The sequence below is a fragment of the Salminus brasiliensis genome, chromosome 21 (genome assembly GCF_030463535.1).
Source record: "Salminus brasiliensis chromosome 21, fSalBra1.hap2, whole genome shotgun sequence".
Classification (NCBI taxonomy): domain Eukaryota; kingdom Metazoa; phylum Chordata; class Actinopteri; order Characiformes; family Bryconidae; genus Salminus; species Salminus brasiliensis.
In genome coordinates this window covers 30,952,114-30,968,963 of record NC_132898.1, presented here as the reverse complement: position 1 = coordinate 30,968,963, position 16,850 = coordinate 30,952,114, and the positions used below count along the sequence as shown (strand labels likewise).

Below are 16,850 nucleotides of genomic sequence, written 5' to 3'. Positions count from 1 at the left end.
TCATTCCACCTTAAATGGTGCAACAGCTACAACCAGGTGCCAGAAGTCGCAATTGTAACCGATGCAGCATTTAAGGTGGAACAGAAACGTACATGCACTTTCTTACAAACATACCCAGTGTCTCTTGGGCCTAAACTAATTTGTAGGAGTAGACAGAGCTCCAGCTTTTGCATGTCCAAAAGTTTGTAGACATCTGCTCAGTTTGGTGTTTCTCCCTGAATTATGGGGATTATTGGGGACGTTGACTCATATTTGCTATAGTAACAGCCTCTACGCTTCTGGGAAGGCTTTACATGTACATTTACATTTATATTATTAAGGCATTTAGCAGAAGCTCTTATCCAGAGTGACTTACAGAAGTGTTCAAATATCTTTACAATCCAATATACTTAAATACTCTACTCAACATATACTACACCTTGCCTGATTATCAAGCAAATCGAGTAAGACATGAGTACCATCATAGCCTTAATAAGTGTATTTAGACAATGTTAGACCATACAATTCTGCTGTTGTGCATCATTAGACCTGGATGGATGTTCTACAGAAGGACACATGACTTGAGATGTCTATAGTGGTCGGGGTACGGATTCATTACAGAGGTGTTGGATGGGGCTGGGGTCAGGGCTCCCTAAAACATCAAGGGGTCAGGTCCTGATGTTACATGAGTAGCTCAGGGTCTGTGTTAGCAATACAAAGGTTTGTAATCAGAACGTTTTCATAATAATCTGAGGAGTCCATGGATATTTCTATGGATATTCTAATATTAAATAAATTAGAGGCCTGGGCACTGCTTGGGCACTGACAGCTGGCACGTCATTAATTCTTCAGTGGTGAACATTTCAAAATCTTAGTCATAAACTAAAAAAAATGAGTCACATTAAATGATTGAGTGAAGCCTTGAGCAGACTTATTTATTGCTTGTTCTCTTGTTGGTTGACATGCTAGCATTTCATGTCATACTACCAGTGTGTCGATCAAAGACTTCAGCTCTTCGTCACGGCTGGAGAGAGTTTACCATGCGAGGACATAGGGCTGCAGGAATGTGGAGTGTTTCCTGATGTGAGTCTCAGCTCCATATGGGATGAGATCCAGCTCAGTGTGTGCATGACAGGACCACTGAAATGGGGGAGGCGGTGGTTTGCTCGGTTGTCTTGCATACACTCACCAAGCACTTTTATTACCAATCCTAGGTAGGGCCTCTATTTACTCTCAAAACAGCCTCAAGTCCGTGGATCAACATGGATTCCACAAGATGTTGGAAACGTTCTTTTGAGATTCTGATCATGCATATGGAAGTTCTTCCATGCTGCAAATCTCCTGCTGGACCACTTCCCAAAGCAGCTGTACTCCACTGGCGTTTGCTTTGGGACATGGTGCATCATCATGCTGGAAGTGGCCGTTAGAAGATGGTAAACTGTGGTCATGATGGGATGCACACAGTCAGTAACCATTAGAGGACCAAGGTATGTCAAGAAAGCATTCATTGCCCCATGCCATTGCCCCACCTCCACCAGCCTGGACTGGACTACACAAGGCAGCTTGAGTCCATTATCGATTCATGCTGTAGGTGCCAAATTCTTTCCCTACCATCTTTGAGCCTCTGCAGAAGTCAAGGTCCAGCCCACTGCAGCCTCAGCTTTCTGGTCTTGACTGATAGAAGTGGTCTTCTCCTGTTGTAGCCCATCAACCTCTAAGTTGAGATACTTTTCTGCTTACTGCAGTTGTACAGGGTGGTTATCTGAGCTACTGTAGCTTTTGCGTCAGCTTGAACCAGTCTGGCCATTCTCTCAAAACACTGGGTGCTTTTTTATATTGCCCCATTCTGAAGAAACATCAGAGACCCAACCCAGCTAACATGTCCATGTGGGGCCTGTATGTGTAGCCCAATTGGAACTAGCACATTTTGTCCTTGGGTTCCATGTTGGCCCAAAATATGGATGCCCACCAGGGTCAGTGCTGGGACCAGGAGGGGTTGTACACTGTACATGAGGCCTAGATGGGACCCATGTGAAATTAGGGTGGGCTGTAACAATGGGGGCCACATGGGAAGCCCAATTGGGTCCCAGTAAAAACATATGTACAAACCCACTCAGATGCCCATTTGGAACCCACCTAGTCCACATTACACTTATAAGCATGCCAGCTGGGGATTAAACAAATAACTCAAAAATGCTTTAATTGTGGGGAAAGTGGTAAAAAAAAACACTTGGCCAAAAGTATATGGACTCCAGAATATCATATCCACATGTGCTTCAAAATAGCATGGTCATTAATAGCGAGTTGGTCCTCTACTCTTCCAGGGCTGTTAGAAGGAGGTCAAGGACTGACAGGAACTGCTAGCAGCCAGCATTCCACTTTATCCCAAAGGTGCCTAATGGGGTTGAGGTCAGAGCTGTGTGCTGACCAGTCATGTTCTTCCACACCAAACTGGGGAAACCATTTCTTTGTAAATGGGGATCCTCCCCAAACTGCTGCCACGAAGTTAGAAGCACCTTATTTAAACATTTGGAATAAAATTGGAGCTACGCTAAATGTCCAAATGTTTGTGGACACTCTTTCTATAAGGAATGTGCTAACCTTAGCCATAACCTACTTCAAGTTGCAACCATTGCAAACATTGAAAATATCTGTACTTTTACTCAAGTACAGGATTTGTCCACGTTGTCCACCCATGTGTAAAAAAATAATAATAAATAAATACAGTGAACTGTTAGCCAGGCTGTTCAGGCTGCTCTCCATCCACGCTCCATGAAGCAACAGCAGGAAATCTCTCCAACCTGAGGCTGCCTGGCTCCATTCCTCTCTCCTGGTAGTAATCTGTAGCCCCGCTCTCTTGTCTCCACTTCTAGCTCCGTGGATTTGCTTATCTGAAACCAGCTGTCTGCTCCAGCCAGGCATTAAAGAGGCCTCTGAGGGCAAGGAGGGACCAGGCATTCCACAGCGGGGCAGACACGACATGCAGAATGAGGAGGCGCGGGGAAAGACAAGCAGAAACTCAGTGGCTTCAGTCTTTTAAAGAAAATAAACTGAACAGTGGCAGAGCGTTTAGTGCTGTGGTTTTGACCAGAAGTCTCATGAAGGAGCAGCCAGAGTCTCTCTCTCTTCACCTTTCAGCTTCTCTCCTGCTTGAATGTTACTTGGCAAACGTTACATCCTGGTCCCATGCGGAGAGTGGAAAGTCTGCTTGCACACAGCGAGTCCTGTTCTGTCGAATTACACTCAAGGTCTGCGTTCTGGGGGATGGATGGTCAGCCCCTGCTTTGCTACTTTAACAGAGATGTCCGCTGTCTGGGAGGCTGTTGTTGCTACGGAGCTGTTTGAGACTGTTTGAGGCCATCAGTGCTCAGGATGTGCTGTATTTTAAAGGGACGTTTCATCGATTTTTCAAACATTTTTGCAGCATTAAATGAAAGCAAACAAAGTGATTGGAGTGGTTTGGTTTGAAATGCTCGGTTCTAGACAAAGCTAGAACCAGAGTTGTTCAGAGTGATGATGAAAGGAACCAGACGTCTAAAATGTTTAATGCCTGTAAAAGCTCTCTCAAAGAAAGTGTTTGTTGAGAGTTTTGCAAAAGGTTTTTGACCTTTTGAACTTGATGAGACAAGCAAGCAGTTAGACAGTCACTCCGGTGACTCCGGTTAAAGGGAAGGTACTATTAAAGTGGTCTAACTGCTGCTCATCAAGTGTGAGGAGGCCATAGGTTCAAATCTCAGCAAGATCTCAGAGCTGCACTGTCTTCCAGTCTGGGGAGGTCATGTGATGGGGGAGTCCTAATCTGCAGATGGGAATAGATGGTAAATAGATTGGGGGGGTTGGGGGGGGTGCGGAGCCACAGACTAAACATCTTACACCATGTTTAATCAGTTTCAGCTCAGCTAAACTTGTGACTAAACTAAGTTAAGTCAAAAATCACTTAATTAATTCATCATTTTAATTTGGCCTGATGTAATTTTTTTTGCTTATTAATGGAGGATGTCCTTCCAGTGCCCAGTAGCAAACTGGCCTTAAATCTCCAACACCGAACATGTCTCAGCAGTTTTTGCTGACTTTGTAAACATCTACCACAGCAAAGGCCAGATGTTGCCTCCCCCTGTGAACAGCCCAAAAGCCTACATGGTCTGGACCTCAGCTGGGACAAAACGAAGCCCACTCAGGGAATCAGCCCACTGATGCCCCATTAATGGGGTCACGTTGGTCGGACGTTGAGGTCCACTCTTCCCACAACATTAAAACGTCAACGTGCAGATGAACGCATGTCGCTAACTTCTTTCCCAGCTGGTGGTGAGCAAGAGCCATCACCCACCCCACACTGGTGAAGAGTGGCCCAAGGATGGCGAGGGGGAGAAGTGTGCGGTAATTGGACAGGGGTTGGGAGGGTTTTTTTTGGGGTGGGGGGTGGGGGGTGGAGGCAAAGAGCTTGAAGGGGAAGAGGGGGTATTCACAAAGACTTTGGCAAAGCCACTCTGCACAGTGCTACAGAGGCTCTGGACGAGAAGGCGGGATTGCCTTTTAACTTAAGCAGGTAGGTGTGTTCCTATGTAATCTGCAGCATGCTAGAGGAAACTGTAAAACAACAGTGGTTTACTGGTTTTGGTTTCTTCATGGGACACTTGTTGAATTTTTGGAATCTGCTTCCATGAAGAGGTGCCCTCAGTGGCTGCATTTAGAGTCTGGGCTTGTTTTACAGTGTTTTCTTTAATATTAGATGGAAGATGGATATTTGGCAGCTATGACTGAACCTCTTTTTGTTTGAGGAACATTTAGTAGGTAGTAGGTACCTCAAGGAGAGTGTTTCTTTGTTTGTAGCTTGCATGGGGGCTCCTCTACATGCTGTATTCTACATTACACTCATGTTGAACTCTATTTTGTGTAGAATTCTGTTTTGTATTCCTTCTGTTTGCTGTTTTTGATTATTTCCTTCATTCCTTTGCATGCCTCGTACAGTTGTTCCCAACCTTGGTCTTGCAATCTTGCATGTTTTTGTGTTTTCCCTGCTCTAACAGACCTAATCCAGCTAATTCCCAAGTTCTACCTGAGTTAGTGATAGAGTTGGGATTGTTAAAGCATGCAAAACTCTAAAATGTGAAGGGGTACTCCAGTACCAGGACCCTAAACTAAGGTGTCCACACCTGGTTCCAAAGCTCCAACACATCCACTAATCTAAAAACACTCAATTCAGTCGTATCAGGTGTGTTTGAGCAGGGCCACTCCTGAACTGTGTGGGACACCAGACGTTTGCGCTCCTGATTTGCAGTAAGTTCTTGTTATTTTCCTCTGCAGCTGCCGAGCCTCCCCTGTTCCATAACAATGAGCCTGGCAGCTCTCCTGCTGGTGGGGCTCCTGCACCTCACGGTGGCCCAGGAACGAGACCCGTTCTTCTGGATCTACAACTTGCACCCCATGGCCGCCCTGCAGGCTGACAACACTGGAGGGGACTGCCCCGCCGAATGTGACTGCCCTCCGACCTTCCCCATCGCCATGTACTGTGAGAGCCGCGGACTAAAGCAGATGCCCTACATCCCATCCCGCATGAAGTACGTCTACCTGCAGCACAACCAGATCGAGGCCGTGTCGGACGACGCTTTCGGGAACGCCACCAACCTTGTGTGGGTCATGCTGCATGAGAACCACATTGGCACGGTGGGCAAGAAGGCCTTTGCCAACCTAGCCAAGCTGGACCGGCTTTACCTGAGCGGCAACAACCTCACCGAAGTTCCGGCCAGCTTGTCGCGTGCCCTCCGTGACCTCCGCCTCAACCACAACAAAATCGCCAAGGTGCTGCCCAACGCATTCGAGGGAATGGACAACTTGACCATCCTGCTTCTCAACGATAATGCCATCCAAGACATGGGTGGAGCACTGAAGGGCCTCAACTCCCTCACGCTGCTGGACATCAGCAACAACCAGCTGAAGAAGGTTCCAGAAGGTCTGCCCAACATGCTGCACCAGCTGTATCTGGGCTTCAACGCCATCGACACCATCCCGGATAACTTCCTCAACCGCTTCTCCAACCTGCAGTATGTGCGCTTCTCTCACAACGACCTCACGGACAAGGGCATCCCGACCAACACCTTCAATGTGAGCGGCCTGGTCGAGCTGGACCTCTCCTTCAATAAGCTGGAGAGGATCCCTCCCGTCAGCACCACTCTAGAGCACCTCTATCTACAGGCCAATCAGATCAAAGGTACAGCTGTTTGGGCCTTAACCTTCATATTCTTGGTATGTGTGTGTGTGTGAGTTTTGAGAAATCTCCAGTTCTGCCCTCTAGTGGTTGTTTCCAAGGTTGCACAGTTTTAGCTGATCTCATCTGTTGGGCACTTTGTCAATGCTCTGATAGAAAGATTTGGGTCATGGAACTGGCTGTTTTCATTACCATACACTCTTAACCAGGGTTCTGCAAGCGATCCTATAGAAGAACCACTTTTTGTTCCAATGTGTGAAGATGTGTGAAGAAGGCGAAGTACCTTTAAAAGGTCTAAAGTACCTTCACTTGATGCAAAAGGTCTTGACACATCTCTATTAAAAATGGCATCCCTCAAAGAACCATTCGAAGCCCCTTTACGTTTCAGGATTTTATTAAATAAATAAGTAATTTTTCTTTATTGTATTAAATTAACATATCAACAAAGACTATCCAGGTTTATTCTAAGGAAATAATATCTTACATATCTTAAAATATTAATAGCAGTACTTATGACAGTGTTACATTAGGAATATCAACAACCTCCACACTTTTATGCCCTTTTATCAGCACTTCAACCTCAAAGGCCTGTGTGTGGGATCATTCCTCAACTCCTTATATTACATATATTATGTTCATCACAGTTACTGACTAATTTATAGGTGTTACTGAATAATTAATAGTTACACAGGATCTCAGAATTAGCCTAGGGTTCAAAGAGTTTAGGGGAAATCCATCAGTTTGCAAAAAAATGCATAATTAAACGATCAAGGTTAGCATTCAAAGTCAAGTCATTCAAAGTGGGACTGCTGTGAAATGTTCCATTCTGGAGAATCTCGCTTAGTCAGAATGGTTCACAGTGATGGTAAGAGGAGGCAGATGATTTAATGATTCTAATAGATGCTGTTTTTCTAAAGCGTGAGGCACTGTGATACAAGACTTTATGGCGTCAAACTTTAAAAATTCAGTTAAAATCCTAAAACTAATTATATATGTAAGGCTGTAAGGTTATAGGTTAAAATAACATCCAAAATAAATGTTTTTTATATACCTTTATAATTTTCCCATCATTCTCTTTACCTATAAAACATACTATCCACTATTGTTTTTGAATAATACATAAAATGGTTACTATACAGAAAAGCGTCCACCAAGCCACTCTGAGCAGCGTTATTTACGTCTCAATGACTGATTTATGTTAAACTTTCCAAAAAAAAAAAACAATGGAATTTTCTTTAAACCACATCTGAGGCAAAAGAGTTTCAATATGTGCTTTTAACAAATCAGCGAAAGCCTTCATAGCTACCCTGCATTTACGTAGTTCCTGCTTAAATAAAGTGTAACAAGATTCACAACAAGGTGAGGTGTCTCCAAACTTTTGACAGTCAGCATATGTTATTTTGGGGGTTTTTATGCTATGATGATGATGTCCATGTGCATGCATCTGCTCGAATATTACTACACTGCAGATCTGGCCTTCTGTTGTTTGACGCAGCCTGGTTTCATTACGAGCGGATTAAAGAAATACAAGGCAGATCATCTCAACGCTCTGTAATAATGAGAGTTACGCTCCGCTACATGAATCACATTTGCCACTTGTGTGAGTGTGAACATGCCCGTAACTGGTGACACGGTGTGTTTTTGCTCTGCATCACCAGCACAGCAGCGAATGTTTGACCCTTGCGTGGCTTCACACCTTTCATTGTTTTTGCAGTCCTTCTTTCAGTAACGCAGAGTGAGCTTCTGAAGCCGATGTCTGATCTGTTCCCGTTTCTCCGAATTGTCACAGAGTTTACCCTGGGCAGCTTCTGCAGCGTGGTGGATGTGATGAACTTCTCCAAGCTGAGGGTCCTGCGCCTGGAGGGCAACGAGATCAGTCGCAGCGACATCCCATCCGAGTCGTCCTTGTGCCTCCGTCTGGCCTCAGACATTGCCCTGTAACTGCTTAAGCCAGGAGACAGAGGGCAGCCTTGCCTTGGTCCACCTCTCGTTGGTCCACCTTTCGCCGCTCATCTTCTTCTTAAGTGTTGTCCAGAATTGTCAAGCGCTCCTTTATTGTGTTGTGCCCGATTACCTGTCGTGTTGATTTCCTGCCTGTTCAGTGCTTTGTGTTGATGTATATTTCTATTTTAAGGAGGACTGTGGTTTGTTCTTGTGTATCCTGTGTGAGAGGTAGTGTGGATGGAAAGGAGAAAGACAAGGAGAGAAGGTCAGAAGAAAGGTAGGAGCTCTAGATGGGTATTGAAAATGTAACGTAAGGGTATACTTAATTTTTGTGGTCAGTTTGAGGTTGTTTGGATGGACCTTCCTGCACGTTTTGCCTTGTACACTAAAAAGAAAAGTAATGCACTAAATGTACTTGATTCAGATATGTAGGTGATAGGGGTTTTATTGACAATCAACAAATGCACAATTAATACACTAGTTGGCGCTGTGTGCTGCAGTCGCGTAGTTGAGGGCAGCGCCTGAATTAGAAAGGCAAGTTAAAACAGCAGTGTTAAGGCTGGATATTTGACCACTACTCATCAATTAATTATCTTTACTTTTAACCTGATATACCATTCGGCTTTAGTTCTACTGATCATACTCATCAAACTGTCCACTAATTAGTCTTCCCACAACATACAGCGCATCCCAAAAACGTAGGACTTTCCTATTCCACCTCTTACAGATTGCTAGAGAAGTGCAATCATGCTAAAAGAACTTACTCTGATTGGACCCGTACGTATTTGTGATAGGGTTGGCTAAGTCATGGCTTTGGGAAGGCCATTCCAAAAGCTTAAAGCCAAAAATGAGCTTTCTCTATCCATTCTACAGCCACCGCTAAATTTGTGTTTGTGGCTCATTGTCCTGTTCCATAACCCAACTGTGTCCAAATTTTGACTGTATGCTGAGGAATTCTGTAGTCCTCCTCCTTTATTATTCCGTCTATGTTGCGCAATATACCAGTTCCACTGGCTGCAAAACAACCCCAGAGAATGGTGCTACCCCCACCACCATGCTTAACAGTTTGTAGTGTTCTTGAGGTTGAATGCCTCACCTATACTCCAAACAAAGTAAACAAAGGTTTTACTAGTCATTTAGACTAGTCATTGTTACCAAAATAATATAGACAATGGGAGCGTCGTGGATGTCATGCAGCATTTTATTAGTGAAGTTGATGTCATATATTTTATTAATGTGGAAACGATGTACATATTTGAATCTGGTCATTTTATTGCATCACTTTTTTCAGTGTATATTTACATGTTTGTGGTGCACAGCTCTGTGCAAAAGTCTTCAAGTGTATTCAAGGATGCTCGATATTTCTTCAGTTACCATCCAACACCTTCTGCATCTAATCAGTCAGAAGTCAGCTAGCAAACCTGTGTTCTTCTAAAAACATAAATATTACTGTATATGTGTTTAACTGCAGTCACACAAAAACCTTGTATCTCAAAAACAGCAAATTTAAAAAAGAAAAACTCCTTTTTTATTTCTATTGGTTCATTCATCATAATTTTCTATTTTCCCAATTCTCTCCCCAATTTTAGCCCAGTTTTAGAGTCAATAAACCCACCCACTCACTAGGACTCCCACTATCACCTGCAATGCTCCCGACACTAGAATGGCGAGGACAAGCACATGCCTCCTCTAATATATGTGAAGCCCTAGATCCCCAGCTCTGATACCTGATGCCTATAGCAGATGCACATCACATTGAGAGTGATGAGGAAAATTAGCACCATCTACCCACCCACAGAGAGCAGAACATGGTCAGTTGTGCTGTCTCAGGCTCTGGCTGCTGATGGCAACGCAGCAAGGCCCAGGATTTGAACTTGTGACAGACTGTAAACAATGTGAAGAACAACTGCAAGATTTCAATTACATCAAAAATGGAGATACAAGGTTTTTCGTGAGTGACTATATCTGTATTTTTTTTTTCAAGCAAAAACACACTTACTGTTAAAATACACCATCCTAAGACTTTTGCACGGTATGTGTGTGTAATATGTGTGTGGGTGTTCATCTCTTTATCATTGTTTGCATGGGCTAGGTGCTGGTCAGTGTGTATGTCTACAGCTATTGCCAAAGTCAGTGTTAGAGTCAACATGGTGGTCAGTCGGTCACAGTTAATGTTTGCAGGTCAGCTCTAGGTGTGCTTTACCTGGACTCATGTGAGCTCAGGAGTGGCAGTTGAACAAAAATGCTGTGAGTATTTATTTTGTCTGCAGGCCTGGGAGAAGTCGGCCTGTGGGCGCATCTGGTAAAACTTGTGCTTTTTGGCATTGCCTAGATGCTTTTTTTTTTTTCCCTGTGTATTCTAAGATTAGATAAGGAAGTGTGGCTGGATTCCTCCAGTCAAACACTGCGAACGGCTCACGTTCATGTTCTGATGCTTTAAGAGCGAGTGTACTGCATGTAACAAGTTATGACAGACTGAGGTCCTGATGTTTCTGACATGTCTCAGATCTTTGAAGTTAATAAAAGTAACGTATTTTAGTAAGAAATCAACCATGTCGAGGCTGTGATCTATGACCAACGTGGGTGGAAAGTTACTTCCTTGCTTACCTCGTAGCTTGTTCGGTCATTGCCTCTCTGTCCTTAAGAAGAAACAGAGCGAACACTCTTTCACTCTTTCTCTCTTTCTGTGTAAAAACATCAAAAGTAAGACGCCGATAAGGAAATTTCGGTTCATCGGTTTTGCCCCAGATCCTCGTCACCAGATTCTTTGGTCTTGTGAAGGGAAAAATACGGCAGGATCGTATAGTGGCCTGAATAGCAGATCATAAAACAGGCATGTGTCCTATCAGTCATTGCCCTGGCTAACCACGTTATAATACATGTTATAATACAAGAATAAAAGAAGAGGAATAGTTGGAGTGACCTCCATCAGAAGTGGGTAGAGTAGTCTTAACCCATAATCAAGGAAAAGTATGAGGACTTCAGTGACGTGGAAGTAAAAGCACTTTTCCAAGAAACAACTTTAGTAGTAGTGTAAAAGCAGATGAGTGAGCTGTAAAACTGCAGTGGTATTTTTAGCAGAATCACAGAATTAGATATTTGATTGAACCTTTTGAGGTCTAGACTCTTAAACCTGCAAAGGCTAAGAATGCAACCAGTCCACAGATATGGGTACTTTAAGGCCCTGGACTTTATTTTCCCCCAGAAGACCAATTATAACATCTATATTTTTACCCCATAAACAGTCAGAATTCATTTTACATGACCATTTCCCAACCTCTCTTTATCCTTACGAATTAAGCCAGATGTTTTTGTTACTGTGCCTTTAAGACTAATATATGTAAATTTGTTCTGTTATCATTGGCTGCCCTGTACTGCACCTCATTTAAAACATTGTCTGGGCTGAAACACTCACTTACAACTCAAATCACAAAGCAGCCTAACCAGCAGTCAGTCTGGTGGGTGGGCAGCTGGTCTGACATGGGTAGCAGAGGAGCCTAGTGGTCAGTTAGTGTCGGGCCAGACATGTGGGCAGTTATTAAGTGGGAGAAGGCAAGGAGATATAATTAGATCTAATTAGATTCCTGGATTACAGAGAATGGTAACATTATCAGACTGTGGCTGACGACTCTGGCAGGTCTGATTATAACATAATTAAAAGGAGAGAACCAGAAGGTAACACAGACATGGAAGCACCCTGACTCTGACCCTGGCATCCATCCGCTCCAGCATGCCACAATTAATGGCATGGTCTGGGCCACCTTTCATAATCATAATCACATTTTTAATATTAACCTTTATCACTTCACTTTATACCCTTTATACACTTTATAGCTCATGCCTGGCGGTAGGCATGATGTCATGTTAATCTGCTCCAGAGTCTTAATCTATTGGCAATACTTCTCTACAGGGACTAAACAAGCTGTGTGTGCATTTGCACATGTGTGTCCACAAACATTTGGACATATAGTATACAATAAAAGCAGCAGAAGCACTGTTTCATAAAATGCAGCAGCAAAAATGTAAAAAGTGAAAGTAAAAGCATCCAGAGATACAGGCAGGTTTCCATCACTGAAAACCAAGGTAAGTGAGCCACCCTGACTGAAGATGGAAGGAAGTCGCCTAAGGAACGTCCCAAGCCGGTGTTATTTGGAAGCCTGACTGAAATATCAGCTACTTTGGAATTCCTCTGAGCTCCAGCTGAACCAGGAGGCCGTCATTGTCCACGCCATTAACCCAACAAGACACTGCTGTTATTCATGAGCATGAAGAAAACACGTGTAATGTAGGGGTCAGCCATTGTTTTGGGATTCACGTTGACATGGGAGGTTTAAGGTAAAAAAAAAGAGCACCTTAATAACACATTGTCAGGGACATAATAATGGACGCGTCATCCCTCAGAGGTTTAGAGCAACAGGGGGCTTAAAGTGAACCACTGAACCACATCTAAATATGTTATGGAATGCACTTGGAATGTGGCTCATATACGGTGGTATGCAAAAGTTTGGGTGCCCCTAATGGCATATTTTGTTGATTTTCTAAGAGAACAGAACATTTTACAGAAACATTTTCTAAACTTTAGCTACAATTAATTTACTCATTTGCTTAATACAAAAAAAAATGTGTGAAATGTGTTCCAATATAGTACATTTAGCAGATAAATAAAAATATGCTCTAAAATAAATAAAAATGGCATAGATATGCAGCTTCCTGCAGAGGGTATGGGTCTATTTGACTATATATATATACTTGGAAGAGCTTACTTTTGCTCTCAAAACTGCCTCAGTTCATGAATTTGTGTGTCTTGATATCGTCAATATTATGCTGAAAAGGAAGCACAATTCCATCTAAAGAGGAAACCGAGTGGCAACAAACTAATACTACTGCACTGGGAAGGGCCTCCCATTGCTCTCAAAACAGCCTCAGTTCATCCTGCCATGAATTCACCATGATGTTGGTTCTGGTCCATGTTGACATGATTAGATTGTGCAATTCTGCAGATTTTTCAGGACTTTTAATGCAGCACATTTCCCATTCTACCACATCCCAAAGGTGTTCTATTGGAGTCAGATCCAGTGGCTGGGAGGTGTGTAGGTAGGTGGGTAGACTGTAAGAAATGTAGGTATTAAGATAAACTGTAAAAAAAAAACAAAAAATACAAAAATATAAATATAGTTATTATAATATATAATATTATATATTGTTTCTTTTATTAAAAATATATAAAACAGTTTATGTACTTTTCAAGATTTTGTGTTACCTGCTCAAAGAATTGGACCAAAATTGGAGTGATCTGCTAAGTTTGCCCAACATAGAAACAGCCTAGTAGTAGAAACAGAGTAATAGCATCACCTAAAATATTGAAATATCCCAGTGTTGTTTTTAAACTTATGAATCCAAAAATGTAATTAAACTTTATGGAAAAATGTTACCACCACTTCTAATTTAAAAAAAAGCACAGCAAAAGCACAGATGCTCTTAAAACAGCAAGAAAAAATCTCAAAATAATGAGAAAGCACACTAATGACTTAGCATCTCAAATATATATATATATATATATATATATATATATATATATATATATATATATATATATATATATGAATTCAGGTAATAATGACAAAAAATAGGTAAAATAGGTGCATTATTATTATTATTATTATTATTATTATTATTATTTTAAGTGGTGGGGAAGGGCTTCCATATACTGTAGCTGACCTAAAAGTTGAGTTAACTGAATATCAGATCTTAGGTTCTGTGCTGTGAGCTTATCTGATGTTCAGTGAACTTAAACGTTTACTTTTTAAAGTTAAAATCAAATAAAATCTTTTTAGACTCAGAATTGTAAAGCATTTCAGCTGCCCACACGTCCACCTCAACTTCAGGGGATCATTAATTTGAACTCTGCTAATGACAGAGCTGTTTGAACCTGGAGGTCCACGGGGAGGAAACTGTCTGCAGTATGACATGACCTGACAGACAGGAACTGTGTGATAGACGTGAGTCTACCTAAATTAGAAGCCGTCCTGAGAAAATCGCTACACTTTATTAACGCAGGGGTGCATTACTCAGTAACTACAGGGACGTCTGTCCAAACTGATGGGGCGATTCTTTGCTAATAGAGGTTTGTAAAATTAAAAGGGTATAAGAATAAAATCTGCTCATGCTCACCTGGATTTGCCCCCAAAAAAACAACAACACACAAACACCTTTGAATTCTGTTGTTGTTCAGAGAGAACCAGAGAGCCTCACCTCGTCTCCCTGAGAGTCACCAAAGGTGACAGTGTTATTTTCCTCTGACCGCGGGGCACCTGGGAATTGCGTTAATGATGACCTTAGTGACCAACTGTCATTCCAAGTGAGACTCATAACCAATGTTGTATAGCTCATATTATGCTCAGCCTGTGGTTTGTGTGTGTGTGTGTGTGCGCGCATGTGTGTGTGTGTGTGTGTGTGTGTGCCAACACTGTTATTATTGGCAGTTTCCCAGCACTGGGTGTGAAGAGTCATTTCCAGAGTTCATCCAGTTGAATTCCAGTGTATTGCTGATATCTGAAGGCCTGAGAGTCTAAAGATTAGATGGCGTGATCGTGAATCTGGGTGGTGGTGGTAAAAGTGCCGGTGTGTGTGCTTTGCCATGCTTGCTCTACAAAACTAAAACAGGGAAGTTGAGTCAGAATTTCACCCAACTGGACGACATCACAACAACAATTAGAGTCGGTGCTGATTTGCTTCCTCCAAAGTTAAAAAGGCAATAAAAATAAGACTGCTTCCATTTCGGTAAAGAACAGGTCTTGGTTCCTCCTGATCTGAGGGACTCCCGTGATTGGATCGCTCTAATAAGGCTCAGGCCCAGATCTCTGTAAACCTGTCTTGAGGGAACATCCAACAAGAACTTGGCCATACTATTTGTATTACAAGATATCAGAATTGTTTTTACTCAAATTTGAGGAAAACTGTTATTGTGTAAAAACGCTATATTTTGTTAATTTTCTAAGAGAACAGAGCATTTTACAGAACCATTTCCTAAACTTTAGCTACAATTAATTTACTGATTTGCTTAATAAAAAAAAGTTCCAATAAAGTATATTTAGCAGATACATAAAATATGTAATATAAATATAGTTATTATAATATATATATATATTATTATATTATAATATTATGTATATATATATATATATATATATATATATATATATATATATATTTTTTTTTTTTTTTTTTTTTTTTTTTATGTTTATGTACTTTGCAAGATTTTGTGTTACCTGCTCAAAGAATTGGAAAAAAATGGGAGTGATCTGCTAAGTTCAGTTTGCCAAACATAGGAATAGCCTCAGTAATCACTCTAAAATGAATAAAAATGTCATAGATAAGTAGCTTCTATAGCTAATCTATGTTTTATTACCTGAACCTATAATCTCAACCTACACCTAAGCCTAAACCTAAACCTAATTCTAACCCAGACCTAACCTCCTTTTCTATCACCTAATTCTAACCTTAACCTAACATAGACTTAACCTAACCTACACCTCAACCTAAACTTAATCTTAATCTACTAAACCTAAACTTAATCCTAACCCTAACCTAAACATAACCTACTGTCCCTAACACCTAATTTAAACTGTAACCTAACCTACATCTCAACCAAAGCCTAAACTTAATCTTAATCTATTATAAAGTTTACCCTAACCCTAACCCACTACAGTACTACTCTATAAGCTTACCCTAACCCTAACCCTAACCCACTACACTACTACTCTATAAGCTTACCCTAACCTTAACCCTAACCCACTACACTACTACTCTATAAGCTTACCCTAACCCTAACCCTAACCCACTACACTACTACTCTATAAGCTTACCCTAACCTTAACCCTAACCCACTACACTACTACTCTATAAGCTTACCCTAACCCTAACCCTAACCCACTACACTACTACTCTATAAGCTTACACTAACCCTAACCCTAACCCACTACACTACTACTCTATAATCTTACCCTAACACTAACCCACTACACTACTACTCTATAAGCTTACCCTAACCCTAACCCTAACCCACTACACTACTACTCTATAAGCTTACCCTAACCCTAACCCTAACCCACTACACTACTACTCTATAAGCTTACCCTAACCTTAACCCTAACCCACTACACTACTACTCTATAAGCTTACCCTAACCCTAACCCTAACCCACTACACTACTACTCTATAAGCTTACCCTAACCTTAACCCTAACCCACTACACTACTACTCTATAAGCTTACCCTAACCCTAACCCTAACCCACTACACTACTACTCTATAAGCTTACCCTAACCCTAACCCTAACCCACTACAGTACTACTCTATAAGCTTACCCTAACCCTAACCCTAACCCACTACACTACTACTCTATAATCTTACCCTAACACTAACCCACTACACTACTACTCTATAAGCTTACCCTAACCCTAACCCTAACCCACTACACTACTACTCTATAAGCTTACCCTAACCCTAACCCTAACCCACTACAGTACTACTCTATAAGCTTACCCTAACCCTAACCCTAACCCACTACACTACTACTCTATAATCTTACCCTAACACTAACCCACTACACTACTACTCTATAATCTTACCCTAACCCTAACACTAACCCACTACACTACTACTCTATAAGCTTACACTAACCCTAACCCTAACCCACTACACTACTACTCTATAAGCTTACC

General features: G+C 41.8%; 1 protein-coding gene across 1 annotated transcript; it reads left to right on the top strand.

Annotated features, from left to right (window-relative positions):
• The first annotated feature begins 5,310 nt into the window (after window positions 1–5,310).
• On the top strand, window positions 5,311–8,125 carry fmoda (fibromodulin a). Its single transcript, XM_072666192.1, has 2 exons — window positions 5,311–6,187; window positions 7,974–8,125. Exons 1-2 carry the CDS (start codon window positions 5,311–5,313, stop codon window positions 8,123–8,125), a joined length of 1,029 nt encoding a protein of 342 aa, XP_072522293.1.
• The last annotated feature ends 8,725 nt before the right edge of the window (window positions 8,126–16,850 follow it).

What these genes read in the sequence shown, in the direction of transcription:
- fmoda (XM_072666192.1), top strand. Translation starts at nt 5,311, where the DNA reads ATGAGCCTGGCAGCTCTCCTGCTGGTGGGGCTCCTGCACCTCACGGTG. An exon ending in ACAGGCCAATCAGATCAAAG is followed by an intron (nt 6,188 to 7,973) that starts GTACAGCTGTTT and finishes GAATTGTCACAG; the next exon opens with AGTTTACCCTGGGCAGCTTC.